At 52.3% G+C, this 19,178-nt stretch overlaps 1 protein-coding gene across 7 annotated transcripts in view; it reads left to right on the top strand.

Moving 5' to 3' along the window:
• Nucleotides 1–19,178, top strand: part of KATNIP (katanin interacting protein) — a 200,858-nt gene that overhangs the window by 56,496 nt on the left and 125,184 nt on the right. For 5 of the 7 annotated variants that reach the window (XM_067706308.1, XM_067706311.1, XM_067706307.1 and 2 more), the window contains exons 4-6: nt 3,925–4,094; nt 5,693–5,790; nt 18,091–18,222. The exons of 1 other annotated variant lie outside the window; for it this stretch is intronic. In XM_067706308.1, the coding sequence (XP_067562409.1) occupies nt 3,925–4,094; nt 5,693–5,790; nt 18,091–18,222 (400 nt within the window). The remainder of the gene's footprint in view (nt 1–3,924; nt 4,095–5,692; nt 5,791–18,090; nt 18,223–19,178) is intronic. One more of the 7 variants, XM_067706309.1, reaches the window with a different exon arrangement.

Here is a 19,178-nt window from a genome sequence, read left to right as displayed (position 1 = left end):
TCTTCTGAACAGAAGAGCTCTCTGTACAAGTGACCCCAAAGGTCATTACGAGATAAGCGGAAACGATGCCTGTGACGTGGTTAGATACACGGTGGCTGTATTAGGGTGCGCGTCCATGCCTCTCTCCTGCTAGACCTTGAGTTCCAGAAATATTGAGAGTATTCCTCACCGTTCCTCACACTCATCACGGACCCCACACCCAGGGGGCAGGAAGGGAGAATAAACAGGCACACAGATACTATTCCATAGCATGAGGCAGGGAGACACGTGCTCTGAAACAAACAGAATCTGTAAGGGAATAGAGAGTGACAGGGCAGCGGGTGGCTGGGGGCTCCATCTCCGGAAGGGCAGGGGCTTAATCTGATTTTTCTGAATCCCTGACACTAAGGGCAGCTTTTTATGCAAAGTAAGCTATCCGATAAAAAACACCCACTCTTCTTTGATGCCACATGTGTACTGCTGATGCGCTCAGCTGCAGCAGGGGAGTTCCTTTAGTGATTCCTTTCACAGTCTGAATAATTATCTCCTCATTTATCAGTTTCATGAATCCACATTTTCATAAATCACTCTGCTTAAAGAGAGACCTGTGTGGAGCGCCAGCCACAGAGCCTGGATAACGGGATGCCACCGTGACCATTAAGGTAGCATCAGGAGACAGGGTGGTCTCCGGAAGGCAGTTGAGGCAGGCACTCCCTGGCTAGATGGTCAGATTTTCCTCGTGCCGCCCCTCCCTGGGCTCCCTGTTCTCCCTCCCCAGGGACTGCTGGGACCCACTGCGCCCTTTGATTGTTTGCTCCAGAGAATGCAGCTACTGCCGTGTTTGGAAATTGTCTCTTAGTTACTTGTGTTTTCCTTCTGTTTTATGCTGTTGCCCAACAATCAGGCATCTCCCAGGCTTCCGAGGCTGGCAAGAGATAAGCAGTCTGTAATAAACGTTCCTGCCACGATTGGCAAGATGGATGTATCAACCATTAAAGAAACATTTAAAAAGCAAACAAAGAAATCACCAGTAATACCACCACCCTCCCTCAACAGCTGATTTAATTTTCACATTTATCACCCTCCACTATGGGTCCACAAACACACTTTTTTCCAACTTTGCACTTATCACATATATACCATTTTTATCCTTCCTTTTTCACCCCCCCACTGAACAGATCACAAATAATCCCCTATCTTTTGACAGACTCTTCGTAACTTTAACAGCTGCATGAGATCCCGGCTTCCACTTCCCTAGTGTTGGACATTCGAGTTGCTTTCATGGTTTTGTTATGACTGAATGCTGACCATTGTTCCTGATCAGAAACAATTTGCTTACTGGGCAAAGACCAAGCATATGGCATTTTCTCTATTTTCATATTACTTCTGAGAAGATCTTCTGAGTTTCCAGCAATGTCTAAGTTTGCCAGTTTCAGCTTGCTAGCTTTATAAGTCACCTTTGTTGTGGTGAAGACTCTGGGGCCACATTGCTTCAGTTTGCATCCTAGCCCTGATACCATACTAGCTGTGTGACCTTAGGCAAATTACTTAACCTCTCTGTGCTCCAGTTTCTTTATCTATTCAGTGAGGTTAAGAAAAGTAATTACCCCACAGGGTTGTTCTAAAGATTAGAGTCTTAATACAGTCAGTCCTTATTATTCACAGATTCCATATTTGCAAATTTACCCACTCACTAAAATTTATTTGTAACCTCCAGATCAATACTTGCAATGCTTTTGTGGTCACTCAAAGGCACATGCAGATGGAAAAAAAATTTTAGTTGCCCAGCACACACGTTCCCAGCTAAGGTAGAACAAGGGAACACTCTGCCTTCTTGTTTCAGATCTTACAATGTAAAGTGTCCTTTTCACGTTTTACTTAGTGCTGTTGTAACCGAAAGTGGGGTCCAGCTGCTCACCACCCAAAAGCCAATAAAGAGTCCAGGTTGATGGAAAGGAAAGTTTGCTTTATTTCAGACGCTGGCAACCAGAGGGGAGGGCGGACTTCTGACCAAAGGCCAACTCCCCCCGCACTGACAGTCAGTGGGCAAGAACTTTTATAGACAAAGGAAGGGGGCTACAGGCAGAAACAGAACAGTCAACTCTTGACAGTTATCTTGAAATTGGTCCTGCGGTGGTCTGACCAGCATCATTTGACTGTTTTAAGTACAGTTAATCTTCAGTTCCAGGGTCGGTTTGTTCCCATTTCCATGAGGCCAGTTCTTGGAATTGTGGGAGCTTATGTCATGGCTACAGTCCTGTCATCATGTAGTTAACTTCTTCCACCTGGTGGGGCTTTCAGTCTCTACAAGACAGCTCAGTGGATATGGCTCAGAATATTACCTATAGCCCTTGAGAAGGAACTAAAAGTCTTGTTGGACTGTTTTCCTTTGTTTCTGCATCTTCTCACTTCTCTGATGAAATTTATTCTTTGGCTAAAGTTTTTCCACAGACAAAAGGCAGGCTGAGGACCTGGGGGCATAGACCATAGGGTCCTGCTCCGTTTCACCGTGTTTTTTATATTTTTGTACTTTTCATTGATGACTTTGCTGTTTAAACTGCCCCCCCCGGCACAGGGGTAAAGTGGTGTCTCGCATTTATTTCTAAGCCCAAGAAGGCTATGGTGTCCCTTACGGAGAAAATACACGTGTTACATAAGCTTCCTTCACTCATGAGTTGAAGTGCTGCTGGCATGAGTTCAGTGTTATTGTATTAAGTACATATTAAATAAGGCGCCTTCAAACAGAAACACACATAAAGCAAGGTTTTGTATTGATCGGCTGATGAAAATGTTGTGACCAGAGGCTCACAGGAACCAAATCCTGTATTTTCCCCTAGGAACAGTGGTTCAGTATTCACTAATTCAGTGTTTGCGGCAACTTTATGGAACATAACTCTTGTGAATAATGAGAACTGACCATACGCAAAGCATCTAGAACAGGGTTTGGCCTTCTACCCTTTATGTGATTGCCATTACTATTATTTTTTTTAATTTACATTTTGCTAATTTGGTGGGAACTTACTTAACCACTGAAGAGGATGCACATTTGTTGCCATGATGGTTGGTTGGTTGTATTTCTTCTTGTGCGGAAATAACTCTGGTCTGTGCGGGGTCCCTAAAAGTGTCTGTAAAGGCGCTGAAGGGTTTGGCGTCACACGGGAGCAATTCCGAAGAGGACACTGCACACCGTTTACGGCAGTGAACATCAGGACTGGGGAGAAAAGGACCAAGCCAGGGTGCGAGGTCGGGCTTTAGAGAAAGCTGAACAACGGACCCGGCCGTGCTCACGCCAAAACCCTTTTAGCCAAAGGGTGTGATCATCACATCATTAATCTTGAGCAAAGCCTGCACTGGTGTATTTTTAAACTGCATCAGAATATAAAATAATGACATTTGGGATATCGGGGGGGGGGGGGAGTGTTTGAGAACACATTTATTTCCTGAAGCCAAAAATCAGTCCACCTGGCCTGATGACGGCCGTTTCCTGATGTGTGTATGTGTTCCGTGTAATCTCTCTCACAAAGGCTTAGACCGCGTTTTGTTACACGTGGAGCAAAGGGCTGCTATCCAGGCAAAGTTGAGATGCGCGAAATTGGGATCATCCCTGGAGATCCGGACTGTGTGTAGCAGCGTGCACACGCGCCTGTTTTTGTCTCAGCCACCTTGAGGGCGAGGCTGGGTGCCCAAGGTTTTGCTAACGTATGTCTGAGCCTCAGGATGAAAAGCAGAAACACCCCTGCAGGGTCCGGAACAGCCTCCCCGTCGCTGCTCCTGCATGTGTGTAATGGGCCTCTCAGGGCTGTTTATGGATGAACAGCTGGGCGCCGGCCACCTGGCCTCGGATTAGAGACGCTTGGCTGTCAGAGCAGCAGGTCCCTCCCCGCATGGGGGTGGGCGGTGGCCCAGGCTCCTAGAATGAGAAGCCAGCAATCGTTTCTCTTCCAGGATATTAAAGCATTTGAAAGCCAAGGACCCCATGCAATTGAGGCTGGAGCACCTGGAACACGGGTTCTCTGTCTACGTCAACGGGGCCAATTCTGAACTGAAGACATCCCCTCGGAAAGCCGTCCACTCCAGCTTCTCCAGAAGTGCCTCCCACGCCGAGGGGACTCACGGTGAGCACAGGCCAGCAACAGCTCTGCAGACAAATTAGGGACAGTGGAGCCACACCCCATGCACAGAAACTAGTTAACCTATACAAGTTAACTCTACCCACTTGACCAGAAAGAAAGAACATGAAAGTGAGAGAGAGAGAGAGAGAAATCCTTTTCCACTTCTTTTTAAACTAGTCTCGGCCTCCACCCCCCCAGGGCAAAGGTGGCCAGAGCAGTCAATTCCTGGCATTTACATTTCCTCGGTCTCATGTGCCAGTCGTTTAAGGACATGTCAAGGATCATTTTGATTATACATGATTTTCACTCACTTTGTCTTAACTTTAGTACCTAACCCCGGTGATAATTGATTCCACTGTTCATGTCTGAATTTAGTTAATACATACTCTGCAGACTTTAAGCGGATTTCAGGTGTCCTATAATAAAAGACACATGAAATAAAATCTGGGAAGTGGCCTAGAAGGCACCCGACCCAGTGGCTGGCCCCATATAGGCACTGAAAATGATTTGGTGGTGGTTGAATGAATGAAATGGCAGTGCATAGGAGTCAGATACCAGTTTGGCTGTATTGCTTTGGGGAAACCATTTTTGTCTCTCTGCGACTTTGTTTTCTCATCCTTAAAATGGGGCTAATGAATGCCAGAGTGCCCTTCAAGGCAGGTCACTTTGTCTAAGAGGACAGTGTGCTACTGGGTTACAAGAAGAGGATTTGGAACAAGGCAGGGTTGGGTTTGAACCCTGTTCTGCCACTTTCTAGCTTTGAGACCTCTGGCAATTGGGTCCTCTCTGACCCTCAGTTTCCTCTTCTGTAAAATGGGAGTAATTATGCCCACCTTACAGGCTTCCCAGGAGGATTAAACAACATAAGAATTGTAGAGTGTCCAGCACACAATAATCTTGATTTGTGTTCTAATTCATTGCCTCACAGGTATGGTAAGATCCCAAGCTATTAATAGACAGTAAAAGTCAATACAACAACAAGGGGATAAAAGGAGAAAGTGGTGTCTTCAAATCTTCCCCTAGGAGAGCCACTGCATTTCTGCTTAGAGTTTAGCATGAGTTTCCTAGCCCCCAGGGCAAAGAGGGAAATGGGATGGACTCTCCTAGCTTTCATGGGGGAGGAGTCTGGCTGACCTGCTAGTTAGGAGAAGCCGGCCTTTCCTGGTCCAGGTTTCAGGGAGGTGCAGATAACAGGAATCTCTGTACTTGGGTCCCCAGCAGTATATTTACTCATTCAACATATCTCTCTCCCCTCACCCCTCTTTTATACTAATGCTGGTCTGTTGTGCGCCCTGTCCTATGTACCCTGCTTCTGTATCTTAGAGATTGTTCCTTTTGTACATAGACCTGCCCAATTCAGGAACATACCGACTGTTTCATAGCACAGAGGTGCTGTGACTGATACCGCATCCCTTTTTGTTGGGCATTTAGCTTGTTTTCTGATGCCTTTTGGCTACAAACAGTGCTACAAAAGTGTATTGCTTCACATACAAGACTCTGGGCACCCTGACGGGCATTGTAGATGTAAGTTACAAAACCACCATCAGTGTGGGCTCGTCACCGGGGCCTCACCAAGTCTCTTTCCCTCATCTCTGGTGCAGATTGTGGACGAAAAACCCTGTTTCGAGAAGCTGAAGAAACTTTAAGACGCAATTCACGGACGGTCCCCAGCAAAGTCCAGCGCCGAGGATGGTACCAGGTGTGGAAACCCTGGGCAGAGGCAAGGCGGTGGCCCCAGCTCACACTTTAGAATAAGCAGCAGGGTTATTGTGAGAATAGAAACATAATCAGAGCATTTGGAATCCCCACGGGCAGGGGTTGGGTCTGGCTGGGCACTGCCATGGTGCCTTCTCCGCCTGTGGCACTGGCCTCTGGAGAGCAAAGGAGCCCTGGGGACCCTCCAGCCCACTCTGTGGCATGATCCTCCCTTCTGGCTGGGGCCACCCCAGCCCCAGTCCGGAGCATCACAGGTCAGACTCACAGCCCTGTCATGATGATGTATTCGTACAGCTGTTTTGTACTGAGCACCTGTGATGTGCCAGGCACGGTCTTAGATGCCATGGATGCGGTGGGTGGATAAGACAAAACCCCTCCCCACAGACCTGAGATGCTCTTCGGATTGCTACCGATGCTGGCAGTACCAAGCGTGAGCTAAGATCCCACGTGACTCCTCTCCTTTACCCTCACAGCAGACCCATAGGATAAATTCCAAAGTCCCTCCTCTTTTCATGATGCTGAGGACACGAGAGCTCAGCAAAGTTAAGTGAGCTTTCCAAGGTCAACCACTAGGAAGTGGCAGAGTCAAGACTCAAATCTAGATCTGTGGCTCCAGGCTCGGTGTCCTTGCTCATACAGTCCTGACACCTTCCCCTGCAGTTACTCAGCCTTACTTGGGACCAGTGGGACCCCCACTGCACATTCGCATCACCTGGGATTCTCAGGCCCCACCCTCAGAGATGCTGGCTCCCTTGGTCTGAGATGAGGCTTAAGCAACATATACATACGTATAAGTATATGTGTGTGTATATCTATGTATATCTCTGTGTGTGTGTGTGCGTGTGCGTGTGTGTGTTAATCCTTTGTTCACCGAGATTGGGAAGTGCTGCTTTATAACATTTCACACTGCCCACACGTATGGGTCTATGGTAAATGCTTTCCTACGCTTTATCCGCCATCCTTGCAATAACCCTGGAGGTACGTAAGTATCCTCATTGTGCCACTGAAGAAACTGAGGCCCAGAGAGCAGAGAGGTAATAAGGTGACTTGCTCCCATAGATGCTAAGGGAGGACGTAGGCTGAGGTTTGCACCCTGGGCCTGTGACTCCAAACCCAGTGGTCCTCACTTCTCTGCAGGGACGTCTGTGGGTCTCTGATGCAATGGGGAGGGGCGTTCCTGCCAGCTAACTCCCAAGCCTCATCTGGATGCTGATGAGCAAGGCCTTCAGGGCACACAGCCTGGAGGCTTCCTTTTGTCCCCAGCAATGAATGTTAATTTCCCAATAATGAGGCCTTTCTCCACTTCGCACTTCAGAGAGTTCTCCTCGCTGTTTTGAGTGCCTTCTATTATCAGGAGCCATATTTGCATCTTAGACTGTGACTTAATGGCTGACCCCAGAGTCTGTGCAATTTAAAGACTTGGCCTAAGATTAATTAGCATCCCTCCGCAGTCTCTCCCTGTGCTCCCACACTTCACAGGGCCTAATCATGGCTAATTTCCTGGCTTTCTGATGCCATGAAGGCTGTAATTGGCCTTCTGTACCGCATCCGTCAGGGGTCAGTCAGTGCTAACAACAGAGACCTCTCAGGCTATTTGAAGCATAAATGAATGGAAGGCAGGGAATTGGGTGCTTGCATCCAGCGAGAGGATGGGCTCTGAGCCAGGCCTCCAGGAATGGTACCCAGCATCCTAACGCGGACCTACCAGAAAGCTGCTACCTAGGACACAGGAGGGAAGGTGGGGATCAGCCTCAGGAACGTGTCGCCTGAGCTGTGATCCAGGAATCAGGAAGCCAGTGCCGCAACCGTTGGCCTCAGAGTGATGCTGTGTCTGCTAGAGCGACACTTTGAAGAAAGACCTTGCTCACAGCTCATCCAGCCAGGGTGGGACATGGATGAAAACACTCGTGGCCTCTGCCACATGCTTAGCACAGAAACAGCCAGCGTGTGTCCCCTCCTTCCCACCTCACTTCCTTCTGCAGTCCCTGCCTTCCATGAGGCCATCTGATCTGCTGCACCCATGTCAAATCCAGACCCCAGCTGGGAGGGAGGTTGGGAAATGCACTGTCTGGCTTTCCAGCCTCTACTGAGCTGAGAGGCACCCTTGGAGGAGAGCGGAGTGGGTGCTGGGGGGCCACCCCCCCACCTTCGCGTCGACTCTGTTCTACCCACACACAGTCCTTTGGGGACCAGCCCTCAGAGTGAGACAAACCCGGGAACCTTCAGAAGTGGTGGTGAGTGGACTGGGAGCCATATGATGAGAGAAGCCATCCATTAAGTTAGCGGACATGTATTACCGCGGGCCAGGCACTCTGCAAGGCTCTGGGGTTAAAAAACAAAAATCAGGAGGGCTTCCCTGGTGGCGCAGTGGTTGGGAGTCTGCCTGCCGATGCAGGGGACACGGGTTCGTGCCCCGGTCCGGGAAGATCCCACATGCCGTGGAGCGGCTGGGCCCGTGAGCCATGGCCGCTGAGCCTGTGCGTGCGGACCCTATGCTCCGCAATGGGAGAGGCCACAACAGTGAGAGGCCCGTGTACCGCAAAAAAAACAAAACAAAACAAAAATCAGGCTCAGTTCCTGCCCTGGAAGAACCGACTGTGAAGACATGGGCACTGCTTATCCTGAGGGGAAGGTGCAACAGCTGTTCTCCAACATACGGAGGGCTAGCCCGGTAGACTCTGAAAGTTAACAGCTTGAAGCCTGTGGGCTGAACTGGCCCCCCAGATAATGGTTTTTGGACTCACACGGTTTAAAAAGACTTAATCACTTGGTAACATTTAAATTCAAAAGATTTTACACATTGTTTTAAAAGTTAGATTCCTCCTTGCCTAGGGAAGCGGGAAGATCTGGCCCCCGTGCTGGGCCGCCGCCCAGAAGGCAGCCATCCGTGGCAGCCGAGTGGCGGTTCCCAGTTTAGACAGCGAACAGCCCTGTTTGCCGTGGTCCCCACCACTCCCTTTAGAGCCCCAGCGCCGAGGCCGAGTGGTAGTTGCAGTTGGTCATCGTGCTCTGGCTGCTGCTTCTCTTATCCCCAGCAGCCTCCCCCTTTGCCATTCCCCACCTGGCTCACTGGGGCATTTGAACCTGGGCCCCTGGAGAGTAGAAGGGAATGGGCTTTGGAGTCAGACAAACAGCTTACTAGCTGTGTGCCCCGGAGCCAGCCACGTGGCCTCTCCAAGCTTCGCGCTCAGCATCCGTAAAGCCTCCCAGGGCTGCTGGGAAGGAATGTGTGTATCCTATGTGTCACGGGCGGTCCGTCAGCAGGGGCTGTCGGCTCCCTCAGGTAGGAGCACCTGGAGGCAGGTGACAGACAAGTCCAGATGGTTAAGAGCACAGACTCAGGAACCCAGCGGCCTGGGTTCAAAGCCTCAGCTCTACCAGTTGCTGGCTGTACGGCCCTGGATAAGTGGCTTGTCTTCTCATCTGTAAGTGGGGCTGGTAATGGTACCCTCCTCAGCGGGTAGTTGCTGAGGACTGAGTGAGCGAACCAGTGTTTGTAGAACGCGCCAACCGGTGCCTGGCACAGAGGAAGCCGACAGTAAACGGTAGTGACCGTTGTAATCAGCTGAGAGGCAGGCAGATGCCGAGGGCGGCTCTTCACTCCAGAGGCTTCCTTCACTCGTTCAGTCCTTCATTCATTCCGGGACCATCTACTGGACACTTGCAGGTGCTGGGGTCAGAGCAGTAAGTGAGGCAGGCTAGGCCAGCTCTGGTGTGCGGGTCGGGGCTCTAGAAGACCCCAGAAAGGAGCTTGCGTTTCATCTTACACGTGAGGACTCCCCTGGAGGGTTTTCAGTAGGAGACTTGTGTGTTGGGTTCCTGTTTTGGGTACATCCGCAGCGTTTGCACGGGAGGACCAGGTGGGGGCTGGGAAGTGGGGCTCCCGGTAAGCCTAACGGGCCTTTTCTCTCTCCCAACCTTCCCCAGCCCCACCCTTGCACCTGCTCCCTTCCCCCAGCTTCCCCTTCTCATTTCAGCTTTCTCCAGGTCACAGTTTTTATCTCCCTCAGTATTCGTTTGTTGAAATTTTCCAAGAGAGAGACCTTCTGAGTCTCTCAGCTCGTCTTTGTTACTCGGGTCACGGCCTGGCCTGCCGGTCAGCCTGACGAGGCGCCCGCTCAGGCCTCAGTCGGCCGGGACTGGAGGTGGCGACCAGGTCAGACGACTCAAAGCCTGCCTGCCCTAGAGCTGTCCCCTGAGCAGGGACTGGGTCCCCACCTTCTCGCCGAGGAGGCTGTAGGCAGGACAGTAACTAGACTCGATTTGCCAGCTGCACTGTTACTGTCAAGAGGAAGAGGGAACGGATGGGCTTCCTTTGGCCCCAAGAAGTGGAGTAAAGTAGAAAGTTTCTCCATGGTGGAAAGTACATGGAGACAGATTTGGGGGTGCGAAGGATAGAGAGGAAGACGGTCTCTCTGTCTCCATCCTTTTGGATGGGTACCACTGCCCTTGGAGGCGGCCAAGGTCAGGCAGAGTGGCCGAGGCAGCAGAATCTCCAGTGGCCACTGGTGGCCAGTTCTCAAAAGCCACCCCATCAGGAGAGGGACCATAGCCCTGACCCAGTCCTCTTGTGTGCTGTGCCCAGCAGGAGGGACAGGTGGGGCTGCACAGTCACTGGGTGTGTTCACACAGGCCGCGGCCGGGTCAGCCGGGGACACAGCGGTCACAGCCAGCCCCCAGCCAGCACCACTTTCTCCCTGTTGCATCCCCGCCCCCTCCGACTTGTCACCTTGCCCGTTTCTCTGAGCGGCCCCCTAAACTCTCTTGAGTCCCACGTAACCTTTCCACTGACCAAGCCCGATGCCTCTTCCAGTAGAATAGGGTTGCCAGCTTAGGGTCTTGCCCACCAACTAGGAAGCGCTTTTGGGTGGAGCTGCCCTGATGGAAGGGGCTGCCGCAGGTGCACGGGCCTGAGGATACCTGGGCCAGAAGGTCAGAGAGTCATCCAAATGCTGGGCGAGATGCTGACCGCTCCACCCGTAAAACCCTTCCCTGACTCTCCAGTGCTGGGGGAGCCAGGGAGGCAGTTGGCGACACTGGGCTGGGCTTCCGAGCGGCCGCCTGCGCTGTGGATCGGGCTGGTGGTGATAAATGGCTCTTGTTGGTGCTGTCCTTTTTCCCCCCACTGCTTCTCGGCCTTAGATCTTCCTGCTGCTACCAGTGGATGAAGATTTATGGCTTCCTCAGACTTGTAATACTTGGGTGGACAGAGGCCTAATCAACAGAGCCGTCGTTTACCAAAATGCTGTCAGAGTTGATGAACGTCATCGGCTCTTAGCATTAAATTGGTAGTGAAGGGATTGGCCTTCCAGCGATTTACTGTGGGGTGTGCTTTCCTTAAAGGCCTGGAAAGCAAGTTCATTGCAGTTATTAAAGCAAAGGCTTTGTCCTCGCCCTGCCGCCATATCCGCTTTCCTGTTGGGGGCCAGGCAGCTTAAACACCTCCAGGAAAGCTCGTGAGTGAAAATGTGAAGCGTGTGGGGCCCTTCCCTTTGTTTTCTTCTTTTTTCTGAGTTTTGAAAACCCCTGCAGTGAGGACCATAAATGAAACAACCCATAAAGCATCAGGCTTCACAGTGACCTTGCTTGACACAGACTGTCAGCACGCGAATGCTGTTATTTGTAAGAGATCAGACAGATCCGGGAAGAACATCTCAAATAAGGTCGATTTATTCCCCACCCCAACCCAAAGCTGGCTCTGTCAGTATCTTCAGAGCTCTCCCACCTCTAGAGGGAGCCGTTTACATACTGCACAACCTGTGCAACCATCCAGGGCAGCCCCCAGCCTTGCTCTTTTTTTCTAACTGATAATAAGCGTTAATGCAGACCTCTTAGAATACTTTGCTAAGAGGGGTGGCAATACACACAAAAAACTCTGAGCACGACACTGGGCTGAGTGTGGCTGAGTACAGAACAAGCTGGCCTTGGGCTGGCAAACTGGAACACGGCTGTTTAGGCATGAGGGCTTTTAAACCCTGTTCCAGTATATGGTCGATACCGCAAGGGAGTATCAGGTCTGGGCACTTGCAAGTAGGCAGGAGAGAGCAGCCGCTTAGAAACACCCACTCTGGGTAAAGTGGTGTGCCGAGCGGGGAGCCAGCCAGCAGCTTGGGCATCATCTTCGCAAGGGCGTGGAGGTGGGAGACAGGGAGCGGGTGGGTGAGCCCAGGGACTGGGTTGGAACCTGCCACCTCGCTCTCCTCAGCAGCAGGTGGGCGTCCTCGTATGGGCGGAGCTGCTTGCCATCTCCTCCCGACGTGGGTAGAGGCACCTCCCCGGGGCTGGGGCGGGAGAGCCGGCCAGATGGAGAGACTATTTATTTCCCTCTCCAGCGCCCACTCAGTGTTTAGACACTCTTTCTGGACCGCATTAATTTTGTCACATGTTGCTTCATAAACACATTTTCCGTTATGTGTGCTGGGTGGGTTCCTTGAGGCCCGGACATTGGTTTAAAAATTATTTTATATCTTGACATGTTTCCAGAGCCTAGTACGCAGTTAGCACTTGGTAAGGACTTGCTGATTGTTCCTTAATGCCTATTGCAAACCTGTCTCCTGATATCTTGGTGAGGTGAGCGGTTGTGCTAAGCTCCTTGGAGGGAGGATGGAAAAGCTGCAGAACAGAGAGACACACATGGACTCTTCTCCTTGGACGCTGGAGAGCCTTCTCGTATTTATAATTAAGATCAGACCAGTAGAGCTGCATTAATCGCAACTCTCTTACTTGCCAGTGGGAATGCCCACTTCAGGTATGGCTGGATCCAGGTGCTCAGACAATGTAGCAGGGCTCATTCACCATCACCCAACTCTGCTTTTTCCCATGTTGCCCTGGGTGAACCAAGATGGCCACCAGCAGCTCCCAACTTACATTCTTTCACCTGCTGTTACATTTCTTTGGCTTCCCTAAACCAATCACCCAGAGACCGTGGGCCAGCAGGATCTAATGCTCAGAGTGGCCAGGCCTGGGTCATGTGCTCTACCCACCCCTGGATGCAGTTCCACATGAATGCTTGGGTTGGGAGTGGGGAAAGGGAGGATTTCCCAAAAGAAAACCAGGGTACTTTTACCAGAAGACAGGGGAACGCGTGCCGGACAGGCAGAAGCAATAGTGCCCACCACAAAACCTCACAGACCTCCTGATCTCACACCTCGCCAACTTTAATGTGCATGTAAATCACCCGGGTTCTTGGTAAAATGCAGATTCTGATTCCTGCATCTGAGGTGGGGCTTGAAACTTTGCATTTCTCACAAATTCCTAGGAGAAGCCAATGCTGCTGGTCCCTGGATCCTCGTCCCAGCCCTCCCTTTCCAGAGAAAGGAACAGAAACCCATGGAGGAGCCAGGCTGCGCCCCAGGTCTGGGCCCCGTGCCCAGTGGTCCTCGCTCTGTTCCCCCTCCTCCTTCCCTCCTCCACTCTTGGACTGTTTCTTCCCAACATTTTTTTTTTTTTTTTTTTTTTGCGGTACGCGGGCCTCTCACTGTTGTGGCCTCTCCCGTTGCGGAGCACAGGCTCCGGACGCGCAGGCTCAGCGGTCATGGCTCACGGGCCCAGCCACTCCGCGGTATGTGGGATCTTCCCAGACCGTGGCACGAACCCGCGTCCCCTGCATCGGCAGGCGGACTCTCAACCACTGCGCCACCAGGGAAGCCCCTTCCCAACATTTGAACGTCACTGAGTGGTTTCCGGGAGGAGGGAGGAGCACATTGTGGAACACCCATCCCAGCCATGAACTTCAAAGCCTTCACAGCTTCATCCTGGTCCAAGGCGGGAAAGCCCCCAGGAGCCTCCTGGCCTGGAAAGGCCCAGGCCTGTGGATTCCGTGCTGCCCGCCCTCCACGTGGTGCCCACTGCTGGCGCCAACAGACTCTCTGGGAGCGAGTTGACAAAGCCTGGGAGGCAGTGCCACCACACGGGAGGCCAGAGCCCAGGGCAGCGAGGCCGACGGCCAAAAGGAAGATGGGTGGAAGGTGCAGTTCCAGAAAGAGCAAGGCGCACTTGGAGTCTGGCGAACATCGCCACAAGACGGGATCGCCTGTGGCAGGAAAAGTGTCCCAGGGCCCCTTCCTCGTGCACCTCTGCCTCCCCGTCTCCGATGGGGGGCTCCCTACCTGCCTTTTTCTGCCTCTTACACTCTCCAAGGCCTTTTCCTGGAATGATCTAGAGCCCAGCTCCTGCCCCTTTAGTGCTAAATAGTCTCAGGAAATTCTTGAATCCCTCCTTGTTCTCCCCAAAGGCCACTGTAGCCCAGGCTGGATACATTTCTTCTTCACTTGCCTGTTGGGGACAATACAGCATCGAGGTGCAGGACTGGGGTCAGTCAGAAAACTACAGCCCCGGGGCCAAATTCGGCCACAGCCTGTTTCTGTAAATCAAGTGTTCTGGGGACACAGCCGTGCCCATTTGTGTAGGCATCGTCCAGGGCTGCTCTGAGCTACAGTGGAACAGTTGACGGTTGTAGCAGAGACCGCAGGGCTGGCAAAGCCTTAAAATATTTATTCTTTACAGGAAACTGGCTCATCCCTGTTTTCGAATAAGGCCTCTGGAGCCACGCTGCTGGGGTTCAGATCCAGGTCCGTGGCTTCCTAGCTGTGTGACCTTGGCCACGTGGCTTACACCCTTGAGCCCCGGTCTCCCCCTGGGATGGCTGTGAGGACTAAGTGAGCAAATGCCCCCGAAGCTCTTGGAGTGGCACCCGCTCTGCATTAAGTGACTTGATGCCCCAGGTGACGGCAGGGGGTGGGGTGGGAGTGCGGGCGGCGTGGACGCGATGAGAAAGAACTTCCGTCCTAACCCACGAGAGTCCCGCAGGTCAGCAAGGCTCACCATCCTCATCATCTAGATACAATAATAGCTCGTTTCACTAAGCTTGTGGGGAAGCTGAATCTCACCCCGGGGGTGGAGGGTTCTTACGCTGGGGCATCAGGGGAAATGCAAGCTCTAAATCACCCTTGACTGTCCCTCGGCTGGGAAGCAGGTCCAGTCCGCATGGCTTGGTGGACCTCTTCTGACTCTCAGAGTGACATTTAAGGAGGCCCTGGCTCTCGGATTTGTGCACGGGCGCGGCCTCACGCATAGGGAACGCCTCCTTAGACTTTGCTCCCTGGGCACCTGGCCCGCCTCACGCAGGCCCCAGCCTCGCTTACCAAGTCTAGCACAGCCAAGGCTGGGCCGGGGGCGGTTTCTTTGCTTGACTACCCAGGTACTTTGGTCCTGGGTCCGTGGTGGATGAAACATACCCTTGGGGGGAGGTCTGGCCCCCTGTGCAGACTTGATGCCACCTAAGGTGAATGGTGCAGCCCCACTGCGCTGCTCATCACAGCCCCTCGCCAAGGGCTCAGCCCATCACCACGAGTCATCCTCATGGCAGTTCTGCGAGGAAGATGTCATTAGTGCCACTCTGACAGATGTGGAAACCGGTGCCCAGCGAGGGTCCATGACTTGCCCAGGGCTGCACAGGGAATAATCATCACAGTGCCAGGGATCGAACCCGTCTGCCTGAATTTAGAACCCAGGCCCTAAACCACATGTGAGCAACTCTAAAACAGCCACAAAGAGTGACGAGTGCCCAAAGGAGGGTTATCCACTAGGGTGCAGCTCAGCTGCACGTAGTGGACACTGAACCACTGGGGCTTAAAGATTGTTGTTGTTCTTCCTCTGACACGAACAAGGCATTTGGAGGCAGCCAGGCTGCTAGGACGGGTGGATGATGCCCCCAGGGACCCAGGCTCCTTCGGTTTTGCCGTCCTTAGCACATGGCTTTCTTTCTTATTCTCACAAGATGGCTACCCTGCTCCCAAATGTTACATCCACATTCCATCAGGAAGAAGGATAGAAAGATAATGGGCAAAAATCCTGTGTCCCTGAGTGAGTCTTTTTTTTTTTTTTTTTTTTTGGCTGCGTTGGGTCTTCGTTGCTGCGCAAAGGCTTTCTCTAGTTGCGGCGAGCGGGGGCTACTCTTTGATGTGGTGCGTGGGCTTCCCATTGCGGTGGCTTCTCTTGTTGCACAGCACGGGCTCTAGGCCCACGGGCTTCAGTAGCTGTGGCACACGGGCTCAATAGTTGTGGCTCGCGGTCTCTAGAGCACAGGCTCAGTCGTTGTGGCACACGGGCCTAGTTGCTCTGCGGCATGGGGGATCTTCCCGGACCAGGGCTCGAACCCGTGTCCCCCTGCATTGGCAGGTGGATTCTTAACCACTGCGCCACCAGGGAAGCCCCCCTGAGTGAGTCTTGATTAACAGGGCAACAGTGGCTTCCTCGGCGGCTCCTCCAGCCGCTCACATCTGCCTCACACGCCTTCCCAGATGCAATGGCCTCCAGCGACACGACCATCTTAAAGGGGCACAACGCCGACTGGATAGAATCGGGGCTCCATTAAGTCAGGATGGAGAGGGCCATGGGTAGCTATTGGGTGGTCCGACACGACCATCTTAAAAGGGCACAACGCCGACTCGATAGAATCGGGGCTCCATTAAGTCAGGATGGAGAGGGCCATGGGTAGCTATTGCGTGGTCCGACATGACCATCTAAAGGGGCACAACGCCGACTCGATAGAATCTGGCCTCCATTAAGTCAGGATGGAGAGGGCCATGGGTAGCTATTGGGTGGTCAGGGGGTGTCTCCAAAGTTTAGATAGGACTTGGGTACATGGAGAAGATTTGAAAGAACGGCCTTAAGGTCGGGAGAACAGCATGAGCAAAGGCACAGAGGTGGGGGAGTCTGGGGCCCAGGCAAGAGTCAGGACTGTGTCACCAGCAACATAAACCCTATTCACATTGGCTTAAGCAAAAGAGAGGAAGCTTCAGCGATGTCTTCCTTCAGGCATGGCTGGATCCAGGGGTTCTGAACAAATCCACCAGGACTCTGCTTCACTCTTTCAGCTCTCTTTATCTCTGTGGAAGGGGCACAATGGTCCCCAGCAGCTCCTGGGGTGCCTCCCTGTAGCTTAACACCCCTGTAGGAAGAGAGCACCTCCTCCGACAGCTGTAGCAGGAGCTACTGTCATTGGCTGCCTTAGGTCCATTGCCGTCCCTGAACCGCTGGCCAGGCATATTGTGAGGGATGGAATGGGCTGATTGGCCAGGCCTGAGTCACATTCCCACCCTCCCTTGGGCCACATGTGGACTGAGTCAGGGAGGGAAATGGGGCCTGGAGGAAAATGAGGGAGACCTTTCCTGCAGGCTGGGGAATGGGTGCTGGGCTGACAAAGCTGCAGATATTCGGGGTACAGGAAGCAATTTTGCTTGGCCCAGGTGTCAGGTGTGTGAATGTATGTGTGGGAATCAATGCGGGAAAGATCGGTTGGGGCCGTGTTGTAGAGACCTTCACATGCCAGGTATACACCATTTAGGGTACAGGTCTGGCTCCTAAAGCAAGGAGATCCAAATATTGGCTTAAACAACATGAAAGTTGATGTCTCTGACATAGGTTAGCGGTGGGCAGTCACCTTGCTCTGAGAGTTCATGGAGGAACCCCAGCACAACCTCTTTTTTTCACTCCAGCATCCTCCAGCTGTTGCTCCCTCCCCACAGTCCTCAGCAGTCGGCAGGAAGGGGGGCAGGGCAAGGGGGGGGCTCTCCCCTTCCCTTTCCGGGCACAACTTCAAAGATGTACATGCCCCTCTCACCCACCCACACACATCACGGACCAGAACGTGTTCACCTGCTCCCTCCCAGCCGCAGGGGATGCTGGGAGCATCACTTGAACATCTGGAGACTCAGTACAAGAGAGAAAGGGGAAACGGACATTCCAGGGACAGCCTGTGGGCTGCCACACCAGGCCAAAGGATGGGTATCCTAAAGAATGATCCAGGGAGTGCTAGGAGGAAGAGGCCCCACCACACAGTTTCCATGGCCCCAAAAGTTTGGGGTATGTTCCATCTGTATTCTGTTTTAGGATATCCACAGTGTGTGTGGAGGAGGGGGTGAGGGGGCCATTAAAGGCCCTGAGAAGTCCTGGCCCAAAACCCGGGCTTTCCTAAACTTATTTAGATCACAAAGCCCATTTGGGGAAGTTTAGCACCCACTAAAATTCTACCGATAAGTTATTTCAAACCAAAAAAGTTACTGAAAAATTCTACTGAACACACTTTGGGCAGTAGGAACCAGTAAAGACTTGAGCGGAAGTGGCGTGACCCATCCAGCTGGCCTTCCCGGGATGATGCCGGGCCAGGTGCACCCCGACCTGGCTGCTGTCATGTGCAGCGAACCCCTACAGTGCTTGCCCCTCGGAGGAAACAAGAGGTTCGCTTCACTGTATCTGAAACGGTCTGACTTTTTGTGTATAGAAATCTGTGCAGATCAGAGCGGAAGCTGGCCCGCGGCTCCACATCGAGCCTCCTCTGGACTGTTCTGAAGATTGTGAGCCACGTGGGGGTGTGACTGTCAAGGCAGAGGATGCTCCTGGGGATCGCCCGCAGGTAGGACTGGCCTCGGCTCGGGGCTATAGCGGCTCTCGGGGGCGCTTTCTAACAGTTACTTATTCCTTCCTTTGCGAGCCCTTGCCTTCCTTCACTCTTGCATTTATTTCCCGCACTTTAACAAGCAGACAAATCTTGTGCTAGACGCTCTGCTAGGGAGGGACCCAGTGTCCAAAGGTCAGCAAGGCTGGTGTCTGACCCAAAAGAGGCAAAAGCATATAATCCCTTTACCGCAAGAGTTAGCTGAGAGGTGGGGCAGGGCATAGCGGGACCAGGAGGGAGAGTATCTAGGAAGGCTTCCTGGAGGGAGTGACATTTACCTGGTTCCTAAAAGCTGGATAAGAGTGTGAGGGCCAGGGAGGTAAGGATAGGTAAGCCGAGCTGATACTCAGCCTGTCCACATCTGTATGCCTAAACCTGTTGTTAAATATTTTGAATATCTACGCCCCCTCCCCCTCCTGCCACGGCACCAGAAACCACACATGGCAACACCCAGAGGCCCTGTGTAGCTGTAGCTCAGAGTCCCTGGCCGTGTAGCAACTCACAGTGTTGACCATGGGGTGTTTCACTCCCCTTCCTCAAATTGTCATTTCATTTCTGAAATCCTTGGAATTGCAACAGTAAACCCCGGTCTCCCATTCAACAAGCATTTGTTGGGTACCTACTTCTGAGCATCAGGCTGTGTCCTAGGCACCAGAGATGCAGAAATGAACAAAACTGACAAGGGGCCTATTCTTAACAACTCATGTTCCCGAGGGAGAGACAGACAATAAAGAATAAAACCAAGAAATAAATAATGCGATTTCAGGTATTGATACGTTCTAGGAAAACAAAACAGAAAGGGGAGATGGGACAGCCAGGAGATCAGACAGCATGGGAGAGAGGGAACATTAGACGGTAGAGAGGGAAGGAACGCCTCTCTCAGATATGATGTTTCAGCTGAAACTTGATGGATA

Source organism: Pseudorca crassidens, chromosome 15 (genome assembly GCF_039906515.1).
Source record: "Pseudorca crassidens isolate mPseCra1 chromosome 15, mPseCra1.hap1, whole genome shotgun sequence".
NCBI lineage: Eukaryota > Metazoa > Chordata > Mammalia > Artiodactyla > Delphinidae > Pseudorca > Pseudorca crassidens.
This window is presented reverse-complemented; position numbering and strand designations above follow the sequence as displayed.